Raw genomic sequence first — 26386 nt, 5'->3', positions numbered from 1 at the left:
TGTCACATACATCAAACTCAGAATACTCCCACCCTTATTCTCCATCGCTGATCACACCTGAGATTCAGATTTTAAGCACACCATCCCCTAGGAAATGAGCGTCTGCTCATTTCTTTCCAGGCACACTGCCTTATACAATGCCAAAAACTCCTGCTACTGCTCTTGTATGACCCCTGAGCAGCCCAGAACTAGTGACTTTGCCACATACATCTTCACTAAGATCTAGAAGTCCAAGACAATGCCATCACTCCAGATCTAGAACTAGATTTAGTAGATCTTCAAAAAGCAGATCAACATCCAGACATTCTAGAAGATCAAGTAGGAGATCAAGATCTCAACACAGAAGATGATCGCCATCTTGGACTACCACTACTGGCTCATGAGTAATTTTTCACCTACTCTGACAGATATGCCTCCAGCAGGAGTCTCTCCAAAAGATGATCTGCTCACATTTAACAAGGTATTAATAAGAGGAGCAGCAAAGTAAAAAATTTACAATCCTAGTACATAATCCTCTTAATTTTGAGACCTTGCACCACAGAGCGGCTGCAAGACCCCTTCTTCCTCTAGTCACTGGCCTATTGGAGTCTGCGATGCAACTATTCCCCAAGGCTGCATTAGTGAAGTCTCCTCCCGCTAGACTTCTCAAATAATAGCGATCCACTGACCAGGACTCTATTCCTTGGTACAGACCCTACTCCAGATTCAGTGATTGTAGCAGCAGCTAAGAAGTCATTTACTGTTGCTCCTCCCTCTTCTGTACCACCGGATAGAGTAAACAGATAGATGTGCCAGGGAGACGATGTGTGCCTACTGCGATGCTAGGGAGATATGACAGATCTCTGTGGGATTCACTACACAAATTTGCAGAGAAACTCTCCAGAGAGAACAAACAATACTTTAAAGAGATTCTAAATGATGGTGGCCTGGTATCAAACCAGAAATGTGCAGCAGTTGACATGTCAGACCTGGAAGCTCTTGACTATTGTCATGGAATTTGTGCATAAAGACATTCTTATCTCAGATTGACTGGACTCAAACCAGAAGCACAACTTTGCATTCTGAATTTTCCATTTTCGAGGAAGACAAAAGTCTGCTGTGAAGACTGCAATAGACACTTTAAAGATTTTTGGTCTAGAGAAGAGATAACCATGGGAACTATAGGCCCTATGATGGAAGATTTTTCCCCACAGAGGGTTAAAACCCCTCAATGGTCTCATCAACAAAACAACACAGATAACTCTACTATCCTTGTAAATTCTCCAGAAATAGAGAAAGGCATCAGCACCAACATGCATCTACAGGAAAACCTCTGGCCAAACAATGATTTGCTACTTCCCCATTCTCTATCAGTCACTCCAGTGTGGGGAAGTAGTGTCAAGCATCTGGAAGTGAGGCATTTCATAATAGCAGACTAATCGAGCTTGAAAATTATTCAGAAGTCTCCTACTTCTTTTCCACCAGCCAAAACATCAGCACATCAGGAAGACTGACTGCAGAACTAAGTTGACAAATTATTGCAGAGAAAATGGTGTGGAGGAGGGTCGTTATCATCAAAGAGGATTGGGAATTTATTCCCTTTACATTCCAGTGTGAAAAAAAGGACCAAAATAAGAATTTAGACCCAAAGCTTGCTCTTGTAGTACTAAGCAAGTACATAAAGAAGTACAATTCAGGATCTTGGTATTACACCAGATCTGTTCTCAACTATATCAAGGAGACTGGATGTTTTCAATAGACCTTCAAGATGCTACTTCCACATTCTGATAAAAACAAAATATCGAACGTTTCTTTGATTCATGTTTAGGCTCAAAACATTACCCATACAAAGTCTTACCTTTTGCATTTAAATCAGTTCCTCAAACATTTGCAAAGTGTACGTCTGTTGTCGTAGCTTATCTAAGGAAGCAAAAAATCCTAGTCTGTCCTTACCTAGACAATTGGCTAATAAGACATCATAGAACATTTTCTATCTTGCTTCAGTACATTAACTAAGTTGGGTCTTAGAGTAAACCTCAAGGCTTACCCAGTACAAAATATACAATACTTTGGAGCAATACTGGATACATAGTCTGCAAAAGTGTATCCTTCAGAACAGGGGTCATCATCAATTTGTCTGAAGTGATGCAGTCCCTTGCACACTTGTCATCCAATGACTAGACAGTTCTCATCCCTACTGGGTTCGGTGGCCTCTAGCATTTTTCCTGTTTCACATGCAGGACTTAACATGAGGCCATTACAGCAGGCCCCTAGAGGACCAGTGGAATCCAGTCTTGGACCACTGGAAGACTAAACTGAATCTGTCTATAATCTAGTTTCTTCTATGGTGGAAACAACCAAAGAGTCTCCTGAAGGGATATTGTTCCATCGGGATCTTCCAATTTAAACACTAATTATGGATTCATCTCTCCAGGGATGAGGAACTCACATGGAACACTTGCAAACCCAACTTGATGACCATGTCATATTTAATGTCACAATTTTAAAAGGAAGGCAACTTGTAGAAAGTTGCCACTCTGTTGCCCAGTTTGTCCATTGGCCTCAAGGGTTTGCAAAGCAAGCATGACTTGACCCAAGATAGCTTTTTCAAGTCGCACAACCATACAATACACCCAAATCCTCACACCCATCAAGTCTCTACTTGCTCTAGATGTTTAAAAAAAAGAAAAAAAAGCTCTGACATTCTGTCTGAATAAAACTAAACATGTCTGACAAACTGTTAATCTTTTCTCAAATGATGGTCCAGTAAGAATAGGCTTACCATCTTCAAAACAGTCTATTTCTAGATGAATACTTTCCTGCATACTACTTTCATAACCAGCCAGGTAAGAAACCTCAACCTGCTAGACTTGAAGCACATTGTGCCTGAGTCAAAGCTACTACAATATCCCTTATTAGAAATAATCACATTTTAGAAATCTGTAAAGCTGCTACTTGGAGATCTGTTCATACTTTTGCTAGATATTATTGTTTAGAATCAGACTCCAGAGCAGATACTCCAGTAGGGCAGGCTTCTTTCAGGAGCCTTTTTGGGTGATTGCTGAACCTGTTCTCACTTTCTTGTCGGCCTTTGTCTTTATGAGATGGGCTTGCTATTCTGTTCAGTGATTGACTATTGATGAGGATTCTCCTGGAAGAGAAGGAAAATGTACTCGTCTGTAATCCGAATTCTCTTCCAGGATCATATGCAACCCTCCGACCTCACCGGACAAGAAATAAGACAGTTGTTCATGAATCCTTTACCCAGGAGCCTCTCATTTCAGTGAAAATGACCTGACCTAACTGTTACCGGTGAGGCGTGATGGTATGCAGGGTGTATTGTGAGGTTTTAAAAGGCACAGTACCAGGTTTTTTTATACTATGGTTTGGATTGCAACCTACTGGCTTACAGTGCCATGCATTCCCTTCCCTTTAAAAAAAAAAAAGTGTGTGAATGCTTGCCTGCACCCACTTTGCTATCTGTGGCGGAGTTGTATCTATTTGGCTATTTAAAAATTTAAATTAAATACAATTTGGCCATTTTTAGCTTTGCTTTACAGGCTGCAAACATATATGTACTGTACTTTTGTAAGATAAACATTTATGTATAATTTTAAAATGTGCTCTGTGATCCCCGTGCAAGGGAGGGACTATTCAGTGCCTATGACTTTGGTGAGGATTCCCCTGGAAGAGAACTAGTATTACACGTGAGTAACTACTTCTTATTCGTTACGCTTTTTTGTTTCTTCTCTGCACATTTTGGTTGTGCATGGAAAAATTTAAAAAACTGACGCCAGCATGGCAGATAGGGGTGTACATTGGTGACATCTTCAAATCCGTGAGTAACAAAGTTACTATTGGAGTAGCATGATTCCTCGTGAGAGCACTGAAAAGCTATTGCAGAGGATCTAAACTTTTGTATCTAATCTATCACCAGAGGGATATTTATGTAGTGAAGAATCTGTAGGAAGATATAGTATCCACCAAAAATATGGTTACCAGAGGTACCTAACTTAGTACCTTAGTGGTTTAGTCAAATCCTCCTACAAGGACATCCACATGGAAGTTCAGTTGCGCATGCCAGATTTTGAGTTCAGGAATTCATCCTCGTAAAGATGTGTATTAGCATGTTATATAAGAGACATAGAATCACCTATATTATATCTCCATGCGTCTCTGTACCCAGACCCCTTTCTATTTGTTGAGTATGCATAGGGGCCTCAACAGGGCCCATTATTGTATAACTATTTATCCTTATTACTTAAGGAGAGGGAGAAAACTAGGCTACATATGTATAAGTCATTCTTTTAATATGCATGGTCCGGTAAGGCTTTGATGTTGGAATAATGTTTAGATAGGGCGCTGAGTGTGTATGTGTATATATTATATAGAGAGCTCTGGGTTGTTAACCTGTGTAGGGCACTCTACAAAACCAGCAACACTCTGAATCTGCTCACCTCAAATGTCTTTTTCTTGCAACATTTTTAAGCATGGGATTAGCACAGGGCCATCCTTGCCGAGCCAGAAAGGGACAAAGGGCCTGATTCAGAGTTTGGCGGATGGGTTACTCCATCACAAATGTCACAGCTATCCTATCCACTTTATTGCGATGTCCATAGAACATAAAAGAATCGATATATGGCAGAAAGGATATCCATCACGCTTGTGACAAGTAACCCCACCCGGAAAACTCTGAGTCGGGCCCAAAGTCTTTGGCCATTTCTACAGAAAGTCTTTAAGTTAGGATTACCACATTGCCAACCACGCTGAGCTGTAAAATAGCAAAAGTATTTTACCACTCCAGGCAAGGTTACAGCTTTGTACTGGAAAAATACCATCCAAGCCAACCGAGAATAAATAAAATCAATGCCGATATGTGTTACGCATTCATTAGAGGTTTAGCTTTATCCAGACACAAGGGAGCACCCAGTATAAGTCAAAACAATACCCCTTCAGGATTAGGGTGCCACATAAATTATGCAAAAAAGAATCCGAGAACTCTGGGTAGTTCCCAGGTTTAGGTAGAGAGCAGTGTCTTTAACCTACAACATCAGCAACTCTCTGCTCACCTCAAGTGTCTGTTTTCCTAATGAACATTTTCAGCATAGGATTAGCACAGTGGCATCCACGGAGAGTTGTAAAACGACAAAAACCTTTTTACACTTCAGACACAGTATTAAAGGTTTGGACTGGTAAAATACCATCCAAGCTAACCTGGAATAAGTAAAAGCAACCCCAACATGTGTTTCGCTATCATTAGAGGTTTAGCTTTGTCCAGACACAAGGGGGAACCCAGCATAAGTCAAAACAATACCCTTTCAGGCTTAGGATGTTGCATAAATTATGCAAAAAGGAAGCAGAGAACTCCTACTTTAGGTGGAGAGCAGCTCTTATATAGAGCACCCAATAACACCAGGAACACTGAACCTGCTCACCTCAAATGTCTGCATTTCTACTGAAACTTTTAGGCATAGGTTTAGCACAGTGCCATCCACACAGAATGAAAGGGATAAAGGCCCTCATTATGACCGCCCGCCAAGATCTGACCGCCGGGCGGCCGCCAATGCAGCCGCACTCCCTCCGCGGTCATTATGAGATCCCCGCTGGGCCGGCGGGCGGCAACCTGGTTTCCGCCCGCAGGCCCAGCGGGGTACTCGGCCGCAACACAGGAGCCAGCTCCAAATGGAGCCGGCGGTGTTGCGGCTGTGCGACGGGTGCAGTTGCACCTGTTGCGCTTTTCACTGTATGCTATGCAGACAGTAAAGCTGCATGGGGCCCTGTCAGGGGGCCCCTGCACTGCCCATGCCACTGGCATGGGCAGTGCAGGGGCCCCACGACACCCCGTCCCGCCAGCCTTTTCCTGGCAGTTCAAACCGCCAGGAAAAGGCTGGCGGTCAGGGACTCGTAATCCCCTGGTCAGTGCTGCAAGCAGCGCTGCCCAGCCGGATTATCACCGCCAGGGCAAATGTGGCGGGAAACCGCCGGTCCTGGCGGTGGGACCGCGGCGCTTCCGCCGCTGTCGTAATTCCCTGGATTGCACCGCCAGCCTGTTGGCGGTGCAATCGCCACAACAGCAGGGTTGTAATGACCCCCAAAGTCTTTTGCCATTTTTTTAAGAAGATACAGCATGCAAATTGTCTGGTTTTATACAGATAGTGCTGCCTGCTAATAGTTATGTTGCTTTTGTTGTGTTGTAAAACAAGTCTTGCATATTTGGTTAGGATATGTGAATCTTTAAAACGTATTTATTGTGACAATACTATCCTTTGTATTAATCAGCAAAATATGCGTTTGTATGAATGCAAGTTTTATCTCTTCAAAATATGTTTTGTGTGAGACCATTTTAAGACGTTCATGTTGGGGGAAAAACTCCAGATGAGTAGAATAAGTGAGCCAGCTGCACCACTTATGGCTGTGGCTGCTAGCCAACCTACCTTCTGGCCATTAACTCTTTGTTGGAGCTGATAGCCTCAGTCGGCGTCATCTTGCTGATCACAAGTGCCGTCTTCCCCCAGAGGTGGTTCAAGACTTCTTTGTCGTATGGGGCACACCTTGCACCAGCATCATTGCCTTATGTTCTGTGGCCTCCATTATCCACAATAGGGAGCCTTGAGGGACGTGTTTCAGTTGAAGCAGAAGTTTCAATTCACCATTCTTTTCCCGTCATACCCTTAATTACTCTGGCTCTGAGGGAGAGCTGATAGGGCTGGTCCAGCCATTCTTATTTCCCCCAGACTGGCCAAGAACTTTGTGGTACACAGAGCACCTGCACCTTTCTCTCTGTGCTCCTCTTCATCTCCCATTTAGAGTAGACCTCTCATTAAAGGGCCAGGTCCTGCAGCCCAATCTCAAGGGTTACACCTTCATGCATGAAGACTGGTGGAAACTCAGAGGAACTCAAATGACACCGCTCCGGGTTGTTCAACGCGATCCTGTCAGCTTAATGCTATTCTCTAAGTCGTGTATTAGGAGAGATGGAATACGTTTGTCCCATGGTGCTTAGGCAGCCAAAATGTCCTTGGCTAACATTCCTCAGTTTCCATTGTCCATGCCCGGCAACACTGTGCAGCTGGTTTGATCAAATGATACATTGTGGCATTGTTTGTCTTATGTCTCTGAGTCCAGCCTTCCTTGTTAAAGTCACCGGTGGTTGTCAAATTATTAAAGGGTTTGACAAATTTGTTTCCACCACCTCCAATTGTTATACCCAATGGGACATAACTTATGATTTGTTGTTATTGACTGGCAGTAGCAGATATTCTTCAGTCTTGGGCTTCATATGATATGTGAATCCACAACTATGCTAATCTAGGTCATTCAGCACTTTAAGCAGTTCAGGGCAGAAAGAGCGCAACACTACCCCCTGGAGGATAGTTATTTGTATTTTGCAAAGGACATCAACTTCATATACTTCTTTTCCTGCTGCAAGACAGCTGTCCACTTTTTGGGACTCCATGGTGTGATGTATATTCATCATTTGTAAAACAAGATAGCAAACAATACCTCTTTGAGAGAAGCCGGGTCAGTGGTGCATGGAAACAGAAGGGTATGAAGACAAATTTACCATAGTCCTCACAGCTTCACAGGACGAGTTCTAAAAACTGACGTGGACCCAGGTTCTGTCTGTCTTGGATACTGGAGATTCGATGGTAGTGCTGTCAACGTCTAAAGTTTATTAAAATTAATTATCAGGATTGTTCTTTGAGAGCAAAATTAAATTCATTAGACTGACATGGGAGCTCCAGCAAGATGTCTGACAAACACTTTAACAACAGGTAGGTATACGATCACCCAGCAATAGAAATATACCCAACAGTTACGTTCACACGCAGGGCAAACAGATGTACATTCATTATACTTGTACCAGCTTTTTCCCTGTGCATTGATAAAAATGTGTTAAGTGCACTCTTCCCACTGCAGATGCAGTCTTGAAAAGCTATGACAAATGCAAGAATGAGAACATCATTTCTCACACTCTACTCTTCCCATGCCATGCTTAGTAGAGCTCTGCAAAAATCCTTAATTATTAGTCACTGAAGTGTAAGTATGTATTTTCCAGTATTGGAGTATCTTTCATAAATTCACAAGCTTGACAATCATTCTCCGTCGTCGAAGTGGGAGTCCCACAGTATCATAGTAAGCAGTATCTCTCAGTATAATAGGTTGTAAAAGGAATGCAAGATTCAGCTTAATAGCCCATCCATGTCTTTTTTTTAAAAAGGATCAAAGTTGAACAATCACCAGTCAGGCGACAGCACCCTTAGAACACTCCCAACAAAGGCATCTTCCCTCAGATGTTCACCGCACTTTGTGTGTGAGGGAGTATCCCTGAGCTCTGCTCAGTGTTTTGTGATTTGGTGATCTCCAAATTGGTGTTTGTCTGTTCCAGCATGGCAGAACTGGTTAAGAAAGGACTCTTCAGACCTTGTGTCACCAGTGGTAAGAAAAGACTACATTCGGAAGAGCCTCACAAAGATTCAATATATTGTCATCATCTATCCCACAAGGTGAGAGATTGATACGCAGAACTTTTTCTACAAAAACCCTCAAAGACCTTGAGGGAAGGCTACATAGTTTCTGAGGAAGAAAACAGTGAGTGTTCCATCTCCTCACACTCTTCCAGAAAGAGGGAAAGGTCTTGCCATTATTCAACTTATCACAGTAAAAAAGCCTTAAAAGGACCCACCCTGGATCGGCTGCAGAAGGCTTCTCTTGTGAGGAAAAACAAAAAGGGCTCCTTCAGACTCTAACTCTGAGCCCTCAACGTCATCTCCAACCCTTCTGTTGAAACCTAAATCATTATCTAGACTTCTCTCAAAGAGGCCAAAAATCACTGTTAAATTATCGTAGAGGATTCCAAAGACGTCAAAACCATTGTTGACGGCAGTGACCAGAAGCCCGACTACTATTTCACAATCATCATCTATCCCATTGTCCATGACGTCGACAATGGTATCTGCATCGAAAAAGACTACCTCGGCGGCAACACCCATCACACCGTCGACAAGATCCCTCGCGTCAGCAGTGATGTCGACAAAACAGTGGCAACAGCATCAACAATAACATTGGCACCGACACCGTGGATGACCCAGACATTGAAAAAATCCTCCTCTTCGTCGGCGAAACCCAAAAAGAACCATCCACATAACAGTGGTCTACACTGTTGACGTAACCACGTTGAAGACAGTTTTATGATCTCCTTAAAGCTTTCATCCTGAATTCACATCGCCTGCTTCAGTGTCATCACTTACACCCACCATTTATTAGATATTCAGGACTCTGACGACAATCAGGATGTTTGGTAGAGTTTACAGTCTCTCTGAATTACACGTTAAATATTAGGATAAAGATGAAGAACAAGATTTAATATGAGCCTGTTACCAAAGCCGTCACTGTGTAAAGTAATACCATCATTATGTTCCTCCTCCACCACCAGCCATGGTCCAGGTTCCAGCAACTGACGTGCAAGACCTGCAAAGTATGCTTACAGACTATTACAAGCGTTTCCGAACATGAGCTGAAGCTTAACAATCATCTGCACCTGCACCTAGATCACCAGAACATCTACCTCCACCACCTAATCCAAGAATTACTGCAATCCGGCATTGCAATGCCTTCTCGAGAAGATCCTTCCTCATCAGATGGTGGAGATTTTGATGATGATGATGATGATGATGATGATGATGACAGGGAGGAAATAATAGCCGCACCATCACCAGTGAATGGGATAATTATCTCATTCCTCCACCTTCTCCTCAAGCACCACAACCAGTGGAATCTCCACCGAGAGATATTGGTGGTTTTCACAAGCTGATGGAAAGAGTGGCCAACCGATTCCAGCTGGTCATCACTGCTAAACAGATGGACTGTTTTCTCTACGATTTCAAGGATCAGTCTAGAAAGACAGTCAGAGCAATACCAATTGTAGACTACATATGGGAGAAAGGAGTGAAGATCATGAAGGTACCAGCGACCGTCACTGCTGTTCGTCCTGAAATTAGATACGAAATACAAAGCGCCAGAATACTCATTGCTTGTTTGATCATACATCCAAGACCTGATTCGGTCCTTTCTCAGGCCGCACAACGCAGGTCTAAAAATCCTTCCAACCCACTTGCTTCTCTGCCTGACAAGGATGGCAGGCAGCTCAACAATATCAGCAAAAGATTCAGAGTCATGTCAGGTACAACAGTCCGGGCCACAAACTCCATGACCATTCTTGGGCGATATGATTTCCTTCCAGTTGACAAGAAATCCGAAGCCTCTCACATTTTACAGGAGGGTGAAAAAGCGGCATCTAAAATTGTCTGTGCAATGGATAGTGTATCCTTGGTCTTCCGGCAATTGGCAGGATCGGCTGTACTTCGAAGCCAAGGTTGGCTTATGCCCACGTTGTTCTGCCCAGAAGTGGAAACCAAAATCCTGGATATGTTCTTTGACTGTGAGTCTTCGTTTAGGAAGCATTTCGATGACGCTCTACAGACCATAAAGGCAGACACAGAAACCGCTCGATCCCTCTGAACTCTGCAGTTTCGTAAGACCTCTTTTTGCAGTGTACATGGCCACGGTTCTTACTCGTACCGTAGACGATATCAAAGATACCAGCCACAAGCTTACAGCAGTCCTTTCGACCCGCCTACCAACAACATCAACCCTATTGAGTACCATCATCAGCAGCTTACTCTAAGCAACGAAGAAGACAGGCTGCTTCCGCCAGAGATACCGCTAGGAAGCAGTGACAACTTTGAAGTATTGGTTATAACCACTTCTCATCCTTCAGTTGGTGCCACAAGTTCCTACTACTTTCATCAGTGAAGCGAAATAACTACAGAGACATGAGTCCTGGATCTCGTCAGGCATGACCATACTCCGGAGTTCACTTAAATTCCACCGACAACATTTCTCCCAGCTCGCCTTTATCTTCTTTGCAAGGAGGTTTTGGCCATGTTATCCAAAGGGTCCATAGAACAGGCCCTATATTCCCAAATAGGAAAGGGATTTTGCTCCTGTTTTTTTCTAGTGTGGAAGAAATCAGGGGAGTGGCCGCCCCATTCTCAACCTCCGGAAACTCAACAAGTACCTGAAGGAACAATCTTTCCATATGGTTTTTCTCCAGGAAATTCTCCAGCTTCTCAACCACAGACATTTCCTTACAAGCCTCGATCCCCAGGATGCCTTATTCCACATTCACATCAATTACAGCCATCACAAATTCCTCAGGTTTACAGTAGTCAATACTCATTACCAGTTCAAAGTCCTCCCGTTTGGTCTCCAATCCGCTTCCCAGATATTTACAAAATGTCTTGCCCCAGTGGCAGCCCATCTGCGACAATAGCCATTCAAGTTTTCCCTTACCTCAACAACTGGTTGATAAAGGCCCCATCTTTCCAGCAGGCGATGATATATACTGCTGAGTGTCTTCAACTCTTTCAAACCCTGGGTCTCACAGTCAATTTCCAGAAGTCTTTCCTTTCACATTCGACATGGATAACTTTTCTGGAAGCAACTCTCAACACATTACTCGAGAAGACATTCTTGTCTGTAGACCGACAACAGAAACTCTCCATTCTGGCTCATTACCTTTCTAAAAGAAAGTGCACTTCAGTTTGCCTGATCAAATCTCTACTAAGCATGATGACTTCAGCCATTTTTTTAATACCTCATGCTTGTCTCAAAATGCAACCTTTCCAGGAGCAATTGGATGCACATTGGCTCCAATTGGAGGGACTTTTTGACTACGTCACACAGATCACACATCATGAAAGCAGCTCTTCCCTGAAGGATAAGCTCCAACAATCTCTCTGCAGGACTGGCATCCCTCCCTCCCCAAAATACATTTATCTCAAGGCCCAAGTAGACTTGTTGTCGATGAGCAATCACCAGGTCCTTGATCCAGACCTGATTTCTCTGCATTTATCAGCTTGGCTCCTTAGCACCAAGAGCTGCAGCACCTAGACGTTCCAAAGGATTGCAGGAATATTCTTGCGTAGGTTAGAGCTGATACTACCAAAAAGAAATATTGCTTCAAATGGAAACATTTTTGTCTTTGGTGCGAGAAATGTCAAGTACATCCTAATACATCTCCTCCTGAACAAGTGTTACCATATTTACTTCCTCTAGCTAAATCTGGTCGAACACACTCCTATGTCAAAGTACATTTGGCTGCTGTTTCTAGGTGTAGGAGGACTTTGGGATCTCCTTTATTATCGTCACACAGATTAATCATCCAATTTCTTAAAGGACTTTTCAGAGCATATCCTCCAATAAAATCACCGAAACCTTCATGGCAGTAGAACACTGTGCTATCCCAGTTGATTAAAACTCCATTTGAACCACTTCACAGAGCTGAACTAATGTTCCTTACTTGGAAGACGACGTTGTTACTAGTCCTTACCTCTGCCAGGAGAGTAAGCAAACTTCAAGCCTACACTATTAGGAACCCTTTCCTACATTTCAAAGATACCATGGTAATCCTGTAAACTAATCCCAAATTCATACCAAAGGTTCCTACTGATTTTCATCTAATTCAACCGGTTATGCTTAAGACTTTCTTCCCTAATCCTCAAACACCAGCGGAACACAATCTTTATTCTCTTGATGTCATAAAATGTTTCAAGTTTTACTTACAACGAACTAAGCATATATGTGCAGGGTTGTGGAATTCCTATCGCCCGACGCCCGGGACATATTGTTTGGGGTCAAGGGCAACAAGTTTTTATGTTTACTTTGTCCTTGGGACAAGTAGGCCCATCCCTCTGCAGCACAAACCCTTTGGCTGCCTGTTTACAGAGAGTGGAACTGTCTGCAATTGAGGTAATGTGTTTCCAAAAGATAATGCTGTTCGAACTTGTATTTATGGTTCATTATTTGAAAACCTTCATTATTAGGGTGAGTGCTGTAAATAAATGTTTTAAGGTCACACTTCACTACTGACGTTGGTTCCAGTACCAAAAAAAAAAAAGTGTATACACATGTTTGAAAAGTTTAGGCTATGAGGCTAAGTATAATGCTCCCAGAATGCTCTCTGATTAGATGCAAATGAAGTGTCATTTAGTAAAATGTTTTGATGCATGCTAGTATTTCCCAAAAATATTTTAATGGAAAATCAGTGTAACCATTTTCAACACCATTATGGGAAGCATGAAAATAAACAAACACTGACAAAGCCAACTGATCTGACATATTTTTATAAGTCTTTTAGTTTCATCAATGCGTGTCTTGTTTTGACATGGCTTTTGTAACACTTTATTGTTGTGGGAGCTACCAGGCCCTCAACATTGTAACAAACACTGGCAAAAAAAAAAAAAAAACGTTTTTGAACTCTAAAAGCACACCTTGCCACCAGTGGCATAACAAAGGCCCCGCAGCCGCACTCCAGGGGGCCCCTTCAGCACAGCACCTGCCCTGAGTGAGTCTGGAGAGGGGGCTCCTCCATGTTCTTTGCAAAGGGGCACCCTCCAGTTTCGTTACGTCACTGATTGCCACTGTAGTTCCTGACACTAAACAAAACTACTTTGTGTGCCAATATGCTCCTTGTGGAAGAGCAGAATGCGATCACTCACAGTAAAGCCAGCCGAAAGAGAGAGAAATAGAAGTTTAATAAAAACAAAATGTCTTTGTTAACACCAGACCTAATTAGGGACCAAGACCCACATGTAGGTAGCTTTTTGCATGTCGCAAACAGCGACTTTCGCTGTTTGCGATGTGCAAAAAGCACATTGCGATGCACAAACCCAGTTTTGCGATTCGGTAACCTGGTTACCGAATCGCAAAACGGGTTTGCGACTCGCAATTAGGAAGGGGTGTTCTTCCTAATTGCGACTCGCAGTGCAATGTAGGATTGTTTTGCGAACGCGGGCGCAAACCAATCGCAGTTTGCACCCATTTCAAATGGGTGCTAACACTTTCACAAAAGGGAAGGGGTCCCCCTGGGACCCCTTCCCCATTGTGAATGTCACTGTAAACATTTTTTCAGAGCAGGCAGTGGTCCTGCGGACCACTGCCTGCTCTGAAAAAATGAAACGAAAACGTTTAATTTTTTGTTTTTTTTTGTAATGCATCTCGTTTTCCTTTAAGGAAAACGGGCTGCATTACAAAAAAAAAACAAAAAAACTGCTTTATTGAAAAGCAGTCACAGACATGGTGGTCTGCGGTCTCCAGCAGGCCACCATCCCTGTGAGGCCGTCATTCGCAAGGGGGTCGCAAATTGCAACCCACCTCATGATTATTCATGAGGTGTGCAATTGCGAAGCCCTTGCGAATCACAGATGGTGTCAGGGACACCATCCTACATTCGGATTTGCGACTCGCAAATCTGAACCTACCTACATGTGGCCCCAAATTCTTAAAGAAAGTCACAAAAGTGCACCCATGGTATATGTCGTACCCCTATAAAATATTTGTGAACTGTATTTTAGCATGGATAAATATGCATGTGTAGATTTGCTCATGTGAAAATCTATTGAGCATTTGCAAGTTCATTTTCCCTCCAGCCACTTTCTTCCCAACCCTGGAAGAAGTTCTAATTCTGCCATTGTCAGGAGTAAATGTCCAACCTTTCTTATTATGGGAAAATATTAGAGAGAAGCTGGTGAAAATCTTTAAAACATGCAGGTTAGTAGGTTTGCAGACTCAAAGGCATTCCAGCCCTGGAACTATTGCTTACTGCTTCCTCCAGCCCCAGTATGCAGATCTGCAGAAAGGTGGAAAAATAAGGAAATTGCTACAGTAGGGATCGAAACTGCAAGTATTCAAGCCCTACTATGGTAGTAGCCCTGGCATAATCAGAGAGGCTATTATCAGAGCTCTTACATAATGAGATTGCTGCCATAATTTGGCGCCACACTACATGGCACCAAAGGGACAAGTAGATCTTTTTACAGGACAAGTAGATTTGAGAAGCAACCTGTCCTGTGGACAAGTAGATATTTTAATAAATTCCACACCCCTGATGTGCTATTGATCAACTCTTTCTGGCCTATGGTAACAATAAAGGTGGACCAGTCTCCAAGTCTACCATAGCAATGTGGATTTCGTCGGCCATTCAGTTCTGCCATTCTAAGGTAGGCAAACCTTCACGAGAAAAGACTAGAGAACACTCTACAAGAGCAGTTCCCACAACAGTGGCTTTATTTGCTGGGATGTCCGTTGAAAATATATGCTGTGCTGCAACCTGAAAGAGCAGGCAACCTTTCACCCAACACTACTGTCTGGATGCAGCACAGACTTCTGATACAGCCAATGAAAGATACCCCAATACTGAAGAAAGAATTTGTTACTGACCTGAAACTCCTGTTCTCCAGTATTGGTATCTTTCATAGATTCACATGTGACCCACCATCCTCCCCTTAGAGGCTCTCCTTCTTGACCAGTGAGGTTTATCCCACTAGTGCTTGGAAAAATCTGAGGGAAGATGCCTCTGTTGGGAGTGTTCTAAGGGTGCTGTCGCCTGATTGTTCATTGTTCAACTTTGGGTCCTTTTTTTAAAAAGGATATGGATAAGCTTTTATGCTACATCCTGCATTCCCTTTTCCGGCTATTATACTGAGAGATATTGCTTACTATGATGCCGTGCAACTTCCACTTCGAAGATGGGGAATGATTCAAGCATGTGAATTTATGAAAAGATAGCAATACTGGAGAACTGAAGTTACAGGTAAGTAACAAATTTAGTGCGTAACCTGGACAAGACAGAATCTGTTTAGTTTTTGCATTTGCGGCCCAGGCACCCACAGCTCTGGACCTGAAGGACACCTATTTTCTCATTCTAGTCCTACAGTCCCACAGGCGTTACCTGCAGTTCTAGGTGGGTGAGGAACATTTTTAGTTTTCCATCTCCCCTTTTGCCTTACCAGTGTTCCTCAGGTGTTCACGAAAGTGATTGCAGTGGTTGCAGAACATCTCCAAAGGTTGGACATGTAAGTCTTTCCCTAGCTTGACGACAGCCTGCTGAAGGCTGGCTCACCAAAACCAGTTGTGGATAACCACCTCACATCTTTGGGTTTCTTGATCAGTGTGTCGAAGTTTCACCTGGCTCCTTTGCAGAGGCTTCCGTCAATTCTTGATACAGTGCAGTTTCGAGCCTTCCCTCTGGTTCAACGAGCTAACGTCATTCGGGCCATAATCTTGATGTTTCAGTCTCAGTGCTGGGCCTCAGAGTGAGCGTATCTTTAATATTTCTGGCACCCTACATCATGCTTGTCGACTACACCAGGTGGCACATGCTGGCTCTACAGTAGGATCTGAAGACTCAGTTGGCTCAGCATCAAAGGACACTGGCAGACTAAATGCAGGTTTCGAAGGAGACCTGTACTAGTGGTTGCCTGACTGTAGTTGGACAGATGGCATATGCCTCTGCCTACCCCACGAAGAGCTAACGCATCACTGTCGGGTTGGGAAGGTCATCTGGTGGATGTGTGGATCAGTGGACTCTGGTTTACAGCAGAAAACCTCCTCATAAGGCATGCACCCATTTTCACTACAGGTCATTACATCAGATCACTGTCACCCATATGGTAGGCCCTCTCAGCCCTGAGGGCAGGGTGCAGGTACCTGTGTGTGAGGGCACCCCTATATTAGCAGAGGTGCCCCCACTAACTCCAGATCCATTTTCCTAGACTTTGTGAGTGCGGGGATGCCATTTTACGCATGTCCTGGACATAGGTCACTACTTATGTCCGGCTACATAATGGTAACTCCGAACCTGGGCATGTTTGGTATCAAACATGTTGGGATCATGCCCCAATGCTGTTGCAAGTATTGGAAGTATGATTCCATGCACTCTGGGGGCTCCTTAGAGGATTCCTAGCATTGCTACCACCAGTCTTGACGGTTTTCCGGGCAGCCCAGCTTCTGCTACCCCTCAGACAGGTTTCTGCCCTCCTGCTGCTTGATCTGATCAAGCCCAGAAAGGCAGAAGAAAGGATTTCTTTTCGGAGAGGGAGGCAACACCCTGTCTCTTTGGAAATAGGTGTGACTCTCTTGGGAGGGGTAGCCTCCCCATGCCACTGGTTTGCTTTGAAGGGCACATTTGGTGCCCTCTGTGCATAAACCACCGGTTCAGGGACCCCCAGTCCCTGCTCTGGCACGGAACTGGACAATGGAAAGGGGAGTGACCACTCCCCTGTCCATCACCACCCCAGGGGTGGTGCCCAGAGCTCCTCCAGAGGGTCCCTGGGTTCTGCCATCTTGTTCCCAAGGTTGGCAGGGAACTCTGTGAGCATCTGAGTGGCAAGGCAGGTGACATCTGAGCCCCCTCCTGATAAGTGCTTACCTGGTTAGGTGACCAATCCCCCTTTCAGGGCTATTTAGGTTCTCTCTCTTGGGTGGATCCTCAGATTCGACCTGCAAGATTCCAGCAGGACTCCTCTGCAACCTTCACTTCGACTTCTGGCCTCCGGAACTGCGACTGGAACCTCCAGGACCCGATAAGTTGCTTCCAAGAAGAAAGGCATCTTCAGCATCATTGTTTCCAGGGTTCCTGCCAGCTTTGCAACAATTTCCTCGCCGTGCATCCTCAGAAGACTGCAATCCTTCAGCCTGCACAAGAAGAAGAAGAAGGGAATCCCCCTTGGAGTGAGAGAGTCACTCCGTTGCAACCACAGGCACCTACGACAAGCGATGACTGGCTGCGTGGATCCCCTCTTCTGCTGAGCTACCTGGATCCTGCATCCCAGGAGGTGGTCCGGAGTAGTCCTCTTGGTCCTTTCGGTCAGCTGTCCAACTTTGATAGAGGTAAGCCTCTTGCAGCTGCCAAGGCTTGTTTGCATCTCCTCCAAGGGATCTTCAGGCGACATGTAGCACCAGCTCCCAGCATTCCATTATGCAAAACAGTCTTCTGCATGTTTCTCCTGTGGCGTGGGATCAACTTTTGTAGTGCTGTGTGGGCTCCTTCTGCAACTCCTGTGTCCCCGTCCTGTGGGACTTCTGGGGGTGCTGCCTCTGCTTCTGTGGACTTTCTGCGATGCTGAGGGTCCCCTGTGACTCACCCTCCTGGGTTGTCTTCCTGGGCCTTGCTGGTCCCCAGCAGCACCTCTTTTCCACTAACCGCAAGTTTGCTTTTTCCAAGGCCTGTTGGAAACCCTGCACCGACACCCGTCTGCAATCTTCCTTCTGGCGTGAGACATCTTCTGCATCTATCAAGATCCCTTCTCCGGCTCCTGGGCTGCAGTGCTGACCTTTTCTTTAGTATCGTCAACCAACTCCTGCATCCACAGCTGGGTGGCTAGCTCCTCCTGGACTCCACTTTGACTCTTGGACTTAGTCCCCTCTCTCCACAGGTCTTCTTTCTTCCAGTGTTTTACTCCTGCATTCCTGGTCACTGGGGGGGTACTGTGTTACTTACCTCTGTGGTTTTCTAGTACTCACCGCTCCCATCAACACATTTTACTTACTTAGGTGGGGGTACCTTGTTCACATCCCATTTTTTTGAGTGTATGGTTTGTGCTCCCCTAGGGTCACTATTGGTTATTGCTGTTTGCACTGTTTTCTAATCTTTTCTACACCTGTTTCTGATTGCTAGTATATATATTTATTGTATTACTTACCTCCTCAGGGTGGTTTACATGTCTAGTATTTTAAGGTGGTTTGTTCTAAAAATAAAGTACCTTTATTTGTGTACAACTGAACGTTTTCTTTCATTTGTGTGTTTTGTGACTACAGTGGTATTGCATGAGCTTTGCATGTCTCCTAGATAAGCCTTGGCTGCTCATCCACAGCTACCTCTAGAGAGCCTGGCTTCTAGACACTGCCTGCACTTCATTAAGAGGGGATACCTGGACCTGGTATAAGGTGTAAGCACCATAGGTACCCACCACACACCAGCCCAGCTTCCTACACACAGTCACCATCACTACTGAATGTGTCGTTAGGAACATCATCAAAGGCTATTAGTCCGCCCATCTTTTCCACAAAGACATTGGCCTTAAAGTCACTGTTGATGGCAAATTTGACATCACCACTGTCCAAGAAGAAGATACCATGGATCAGTGGTTCCCAACCTTTTGACGTCTGTGGACCCCCAGTTTATCATTACTGGAACCCGGGGACCCCCACTGAATAAATATTGGAATCCGGGGACCCCCCCCCCCCCACTTAGTCATTACTGAAATCTAGGGATGGAATCTGATGATATTATAGAATTTTCTAAGCTGTCGCGGACCCCCTGAGGAGGCTTTGCGGACCCCCAAGGGTCCCCGGACCAGAGGTTGGGAACCACTGCCATAGATGAAGCCCGTGTCAACAGGGTGCTGTTAACGACGTCTGCGCCACCATCAGCAGTCCCACTGTTGACGGAAGCACCATCATCGACACCGTCGACAGGAGTTTTGCCTGTAACATCATACTTCACTATTGCATCTACCACCTGATCGGATACCACTACTGCTATTAAGATTACCAAAATATCAAAGGCTGCCTTGCGTCCTGGGGTGAATTCTCCAAGCAAAGTTTCAGCGATGCTCCCAAACCATTTTTTAGACTGTGAAGAGTCTAAAAATGAGGGACATTTTGGGGGAGATTAAGTCCCTCAGAACTTCATCTGAAAAATCAAGATGACGATGAGGAAAAACACAGACGACCAACAAGGCTAAGTCTTATTATACCCCACATAGCAGACATTATGACTATCCCCAACCTAGATGAGACGTGGTACAGATGTCCACATCCCTGGATCAGGATTTGCTGGCCATGCTTCAAGATTATAGGAGGTTTCCAGACTTGAATCAGGAACAACAGCCAACGCAACCCCAGGCTGTTTCTCCTTCCACAGCGAAAAATACCCTTCCTCCACCAATACCTAGATTTAAACCATCCCCAAACATTGCAGCACCTCCTAGGGAGGATGATACTTCTTCAAAAGAAGAGAGGGAAGAGGGAGAAATCATTGCTTCACAAAAGCTGCAGAACGATTGGGACAATTAACTTTGTTCCTCCTACATCCCTTCTGCCTCCTCACCCCTTAGACTCTTCCCCCTGAGGACATCGGGGGTTTCCACAACCTAATGGACCGAGCTGCAGCACGTTTCTATCCACCATCCTCCGTTACGCAGTCAGATTGTTTTCTCCACGACTTTAAAGAGCAGGCCAGAAAGTCAGTGAAATCCATTCCCATCTTAGATTGCATCTGGAGTGAGGGGCTTAAAATTATGAAAAATCTGGCTACGGTCCCTCCAGTCCCATCTCACCTGGATGAGAAATATAAGACCGCGGGGATTCCCCTGCTTGTCATATTAGCCATCCTAAGCCTGCTTCTGTCCTCTCTCTGGCCACTCAAAGCATTCCAAAAACCCTTCCATTCCCATATCTGCTCCACCAGATAAGGAAGGCAGATATCTTGACAACATGGGGAATAGGTTCTCTATTATGTCTGCCATTACCGTCCGTGCAGCCAACACTCTAGCAATTCTAAGGCGCTATGACCTTCCAGATGTGGTCCAACGTCAGCAGCTTGCTCTATCTCATCCCTGAGGACGAAAGATCTGAGGCGAAGATGATACTGCAAGAGAGCGAGCACACTTCTGCGAAGATTGGTTTTGCCCTTGACATAGCTTCCACAGGTTTCATCCAATTATCTGGAGCAGCAGTGTTAAAACACCAAGGATGGCTAAAGGCCACATCCTTTCGACCGGAGGTCTAATCAAAAATCTTGGACATGGCCTGCGATGGGAAAACCTTATTTGGGAAGCTCATTGACAACACCTTATTAGCTATGAAAATGGGCATGGACAATGCCCAGGTCTCTCTGTACTTTGCAATTCAAAAGGTTGCTCCTAAGAGGTGCCAGAGGTAGCTACCAGTGACCCCAACAATATTCAACCCAATCCCAATACAGGCCTTCCTACCATCAGGCCTATCGCCAGCCTCCCACAGCAGCTTAAAGCCGGAAGTTACCTCCTCCCCTTCCCCTCCTCCCCAGGACATGATACAGAGTGTAAACAATTACCTGGATCAGGTGGGCATGAACATCTCCAACTACCTCTAACAGTGGAAGGAGATAACATCAGACAGATGGGTGTTGGACTTAATAAACTATGGTCATACATTGGAGTTTGTGCAGAGACCACCAAAACTTTGTCCGAAAGGTGCACACTCACTCTGTCTTCACTTACTAAGGAAAGAGGCATTTCTTATTCTTTCCTAGGGCGCGATAGAGAAGAGTCCCCCTCATGAACGAGGATTAGGATTTTACTCCCATAATTTTTCCTGGTGAGAAAGAAGACGGGAATGGAGGTCCATACTGGACCTCAGAAAATTTATCAAATTTCCTACGCAAAGTCTTCCCTTACGATTACTTTGTCAGTAATGCGGAGATTACATGATTTTATTGGATTTACTAGATGCTTACTTCCACATCCCCATTCATCCCAAGCATCGCAAATACCTCAGCATCACTGTAGCTGGTACCCATTTTCAGTTCAAAGTTCTTCCTTTAGGACTGAAGTCAGACCCTCGAATTTTCACAAAATGTCTTGCTCCAGTGGTGACTACACTTCACAAACAAGGTCATTAGGTATTTCCTTATCTAGACGATTGGCTGCTGAAATTCTCATCACCGCAACAAGCATCCCAAGCCACTAGAGCCTGCCTTTCGCTATTTCGCAGACTAGGCCTCACCGTAAACTACCAAAAATCATCCAACATGCCAACTGAAAGGATAACCTTCCTGGGTGCCAACCTCAACACAATTGAGAGCAAAGATTATTTGTCAGAAGACAAAGTGAAGACTGTCCAGTCTTGCTTTACAAATCTCCAAAAGAAAGTCTGTTTTTGTAAGACTATTCCAGTCGCTCCCGAGGATGATCTCCTCTGCAATAAACCTAGTGCCACTAGCACAACGGAAGATGAGACTGTTACAGGAGGAGCTACAGAAGCAATAGATTCAGTCTCAAGGCTGCTTTGAAGACTTTATCAGCATTACCCCTCGGATGGAGGAAACGCTAGCATGGTGGTCTCACATAGACCATATCTCTCCAGGCCTGACATTTCTGACTCCAGTCCCAGACTTCATCATCACAAGCAATGCCTTCCTAGAGGGTTGGCACGGGCATTTATAGGACCTGTAGATCCCCGGGAAATGGTTTAGGCATCAAAACTAATGCACATCATTTGCCTGGAACTAAAAGCGATATTCCTCTTGCTACAAGCATTTCTGCCACGAATAACAGGCTCCTCCTTGCTGACCCATACAGACATGACTAACATGTATTACATCAACAAACAGAGAGAAACACGGTCTCTTTCTCAGGAAGCCCAAGCTCTTTGGGTTTGGCTCACAATTCACAAACTTTCTCTACAAGCCAAACGTGTTGGGAGTGAATAACACGTTAGCAAACATTCTCAGCAGATCACAGGACAGTTGCCACGAGTAGGAACTGGATCAACTAGAAGTAGACAAGGTTTTTTCATGCTTTTCGCAACAGACAAGAACTCCAAATGCCAGTTCTATGCCAGTCGATACATGCTCCCAAGGTTGTGGGGGAAGGCCCTGTCAATGTGATGGCCCGGAATTTATACTTAAGCTTTTTTCCCCTTCCCATTACTTCCCAGGATTCTCAGGACGATTAAATCGGAGCACTGTCTGCTCATCCTGGGCCCCAAGTGGCCCAGACAACACTGGTCTACAGACCTGATTCACCTGTCCATGACCGAGCCCGTCTGTCTTCCAAACCAATTCATCAGGCGGAAGTTCCTTGTGTGGAAGGTCACTATACTACTTGCTCTCATATCTACCAGAAGAGTTAGTGTGATACAAGCCTTTACCATATTAGACCCTTTCCTATGCTTCACGGACAAATTTGTCCTTCTTAGAACAAATCCGAGGTTCATTCCAAAAGTTCCTTCCCAATTTCACCTCATTGAACTTACCATACTTCAGACATCTTTTCACAATCCTACCACCGGCTGAAAGGGCTCTCCGCGCTTCAGACATCAAAATGCCTCAAGTTCTACCTCTGCTGTAGTAAACAGATTTGCAAAATGGATCAGGTGCTCATCTATAGTCAAGGGTGTCAGGGGATTACAGTGACAAGAGGCACACTAGCATGGTGGATCTCGGCAACAATTCAGTTTTGCCATTCTAGGGCTAATAGACCCCTGATGAGAAAAGATAAGGCACATTCCATAGGAGCAGTATCCACTTCAGTTGCTCTTTTCGCAGGCGTCACACTGGAGAAGATATGTCACATGGAAAAGCACTCACTTGTTCATGCAGCACTACTGCCTAAAGTCAACACAACGCAGTGACTTGGCCGTGGGACAAGCTGTGTTATCATCTGTTCAAATAAGGCGAGCCTCTCGTCTTTAGATAGAGGTGTTTATTCATATTAATGTTTTTTCAGTCAGTATATTGCCCCGTTCTTGTTCTATTGACTTTTATTGATCTAAATGTTCAAACATGAATGCTTAACATGTTCAAATGTATGTCTAGATACATAAAATGAGTATGTTGTATTGGCTGTTATAAAAATGTTTTGCTTTTACCCACCATTCCCTAAAGGTACTTCAGTTGTCTACAATGCTGATTGCTATTTTGATTCAAGCATGTGAATGTATGTATGAAAGATTTAGTACTGAATAGGAAAATTTGTTACTTACCTGTAACTTTGGTTTTCCAGTATTGGTATCATTCATGGAGTCACATGCGCCCCACCCACATCCCGTAAGAGGCTCCCCTTTTAATTAAGGATGCGGTTTCCATGTGTGCTCGAAATTCTGAGGAAATCAGCCTCTCTTGGGAGAATTCTAGAGGGTGGTGGCACCCAATTGGTCATAGTTCAGGTTTAGTCCTTTAAAAAAAAACAAAAAAAAAAGACCTAGGCTAATAAACTGAAGGCCTACTGCCATTATAGCCTATTATAGCTCTTGCATACCGCTTCATTATGGTATTGTAGGACTTTGGTGAGAGGAATGATTTAAGCATGTGAACCTATGAAAGTTACCAATAGTGGATAACTGCAGTTAGAGGTAAGTAACTAATTTTCATCTCTGGCATTTTAGTCCCTCGTAGACGAAAAAATAACACAGCCTGCACTTTTCGGAGCTTGGCTAGCCCTCATCCCACCCAACCCAATTACATATTTTTAGGTATCCAGCTTTTCAGGGTCTAATAAATTTGAGGGGGGATACAACTTGTGCCACAAATTTAGCATGAGTGGTGTCTGGACCCTCTAAATTTTTTAATCTCCTTGTATAAAGCACATAGCAGGTTCAACCTAATAATGGTTAAAAGTTTCCTTTTTTCTTGCAATATATAGGAGTGTTTGAAAATATCTGCACTAGAATACCCAAGGTGTATGGGAGCTGCATTTGTTGACTCGTCTCCAGTAGTTTAATCCACTTTCTCTGAAAACTTCTGTTTGTGTTTTTTGATCAAACAAGTGATCATGTCTGTCAGCATGTGCTACTGCTATTAGATTACCTTAGACACCAACATGACAGCAATGCTTTTTCATAGTGGCACAGTGGAACTCAGCTTAAAAAATCAGTTGACAATGAATGTTGGGGAATAAGGGTACTTGTGTTTGCTTCACTGATGTTTGAAACTTAGTGTTAGTACTGATGTCGCCTGTTTGTCAATTATGTATTACAGCATGACGACCGTGATGATGGTGTTGATTATTGGGCCAACAGAGGGAGAGGTCGTGGCACTTTTCAACGTGGCAGAGGACGGTTTACCTTCAAAAAATCAGGTAGCAGTCCAAAATGGACACATGACAAATACCAAGGGGATGGGCTTGTGGAAGATGAAGATGAATCGATGGAAAATGATGAAGAAAGAAAGGACGGTCACAAAGAAGAAAAGGTAGAAAACTCTGGTTTGTACGTCAATTGAAGAACTGGGTGAAGTATACATTGGGTTACTACTTAAGGAAATACAAAACATTATCTGATTATGATCAAGCTGCCCGGTGTCAGAGTATGCTTTTGTATAAATATGTTCTGTAAAGCTTGAAGTGGAAGGAAAACAGGTTGATTGTTCTGACAATATGTATTTATTTTTACAGGACTGAAGTAAGAATCTGAAACAGCAGAGGTCAGACCACCCAAACCACACTCTTGTGATATAATTTCTTGCACATTGAATGTAGGCGTTTTATGTGACTTTTAATGTTCTCAATAGTTCAGAGAAACTGGAGATTTTTCATCTAATCAGTTGGGACATATTGAGGGACTGTATGACGAGGAACCTTCTGCAACAGAGCAGGAAGTTTAATACAGTTGTCTTCATTAACAGACTTTTAAAGACATGCTTTTTAATGTTTATTTTTTGCATTTTGTTTTATGCATTGTAATTCTGCTTTTTCAAACTGAAAATCTGTGAGTTTTTCCTCCCTTTGTTTGCTATCCTAAAAAAGCATAGCTGTTTACAATACATTTGTATATCAGTTTTTGTTTATAAATGATCAGTGATATTTAAACCTACCTCCAACTCCTGTCTTTATTATTGCTGGCATTTGCTTCATATATCATATTCATGCTATCAAAAGTCTTTCTTTCAGTTTTGGACTATCCAGACCACCTGTTCTTTCAGGGATGATGTACTAATGTATCTCAGACACAGGAATAGGAAAATAGCTTGCACAACGTGGTGTGCATGTTTTGGAGATATACACATGCATGCTCCAAACACACATGATCCATACCCGGATCTCGTCTTTCACTCAGAAGCAATTGGACATGTCTTCATGTAAAGCAGATCTTTGCTTAATTATTTCTCTGTCTTTGTGAGCAAGAACATCTAGTCTTCTGGCTTCCTATTTTGGAGTACATCAGTGATGACTGGCTTCAAGCAGTGTGGTTTTATCAAGGTTTTTACACACAACAGAATTGCAAGAGCTGTCTATTTAGCAGTCAATGCTAGCTCTGCATCACTCTTCCAGGGTACATTATTCTGTATTGGATCTGAAGACAGCCAACAAAAGCATCACTGGTCTGTCTGAGAATGTTGGAACTTCATTGATACACCATAGATTTTTTTGATACACCTGTACTAAATAACAAGAACTACAGAAAATATCTGCCCTTGCCATTCAGTTTCAAGTTAGCCCTCCCAGTTAATTCTAGATTGTTAGTTGTCAAGTGTTTTTAAGGTGGAGGATTTTCATATAAATATTAAGTGACTTTTTGATCATGGTATACTCACCAGAATGTGCTTCAGGATCTTCAGATGATGGCAGAGGTTCTACACAAATTTAAACATATGAAGAACTAGGAAAGAGCAACCACAGAATCCAAATGCAGTAGTCTAATACCTAGAAAGATATTGAGAACACACAGCAATATTTCCTTAGTTTGAAGATACTTAATTTCGTGCTCCATGGTGCCCTTCATCCTCATTGTACCAAATGCCAGCCTTCATAAGAGGCCACTACAGAAATGTCTGGAGGATCATTGGCAACCAGAGCCCTGT

At 43.8% G+C, this 26386-nt stretch overlaps 1 protein-coding gene across 10 annotated transcripts in view; it reads left to right on the top strand.

Annotated features, from left to right (window-relative positions):
* The window catches only part of BCLAF1 (BCL2 associated transcription factor 1), a 539194-nt gene extending 513796 nt beyond the window's left edge, over positions 1-25398 (top strand). For 7 of the 10 annotated variants that reach the window (XM_069235222.1, XM_069235220.1, XM_069235217.1 and 4 more), the window contains 2 exons: positions 24566-24778; positions 24981-25398. In XM_069235222.1, coding sequence (XP_069091323.1) covers positions 24566-24778; positions 24981-24986 — 219 coding nt within the window. In that variant the 3' untranslated portion in view covers positions 24987-25398. The remainder of the gene's footprint in view (positions 1-24565; positions 24779-24980) is intronic. The other 3 variants (XM_069235219.1, XM_069235215.1, XM_069235216.1) reach the window with 1 other exon arrangement.
* The last annotated feature ends 988 nt before the right edge of the window (positions 25399-26386 follow it).

Source organism: Pleurodeles waltl, chromosome 5 (assembly GCF_031143425.1).
Source record: "Pleurodeles waltl isolate 20211129_DDA chromosome 5, aPleWal1.hap1.20221129, whole genome shotgun sequence".
NCBI classification, from domain to species: Eukaryota; Metazoa; Chordata; class Amphibia; order Caudata; family Salamandridae; genus Pleurodeles; species Pleurodeles waltl.
This window is presented reverse-complemented; position numbering and strand designations above follow the sequence as displayed.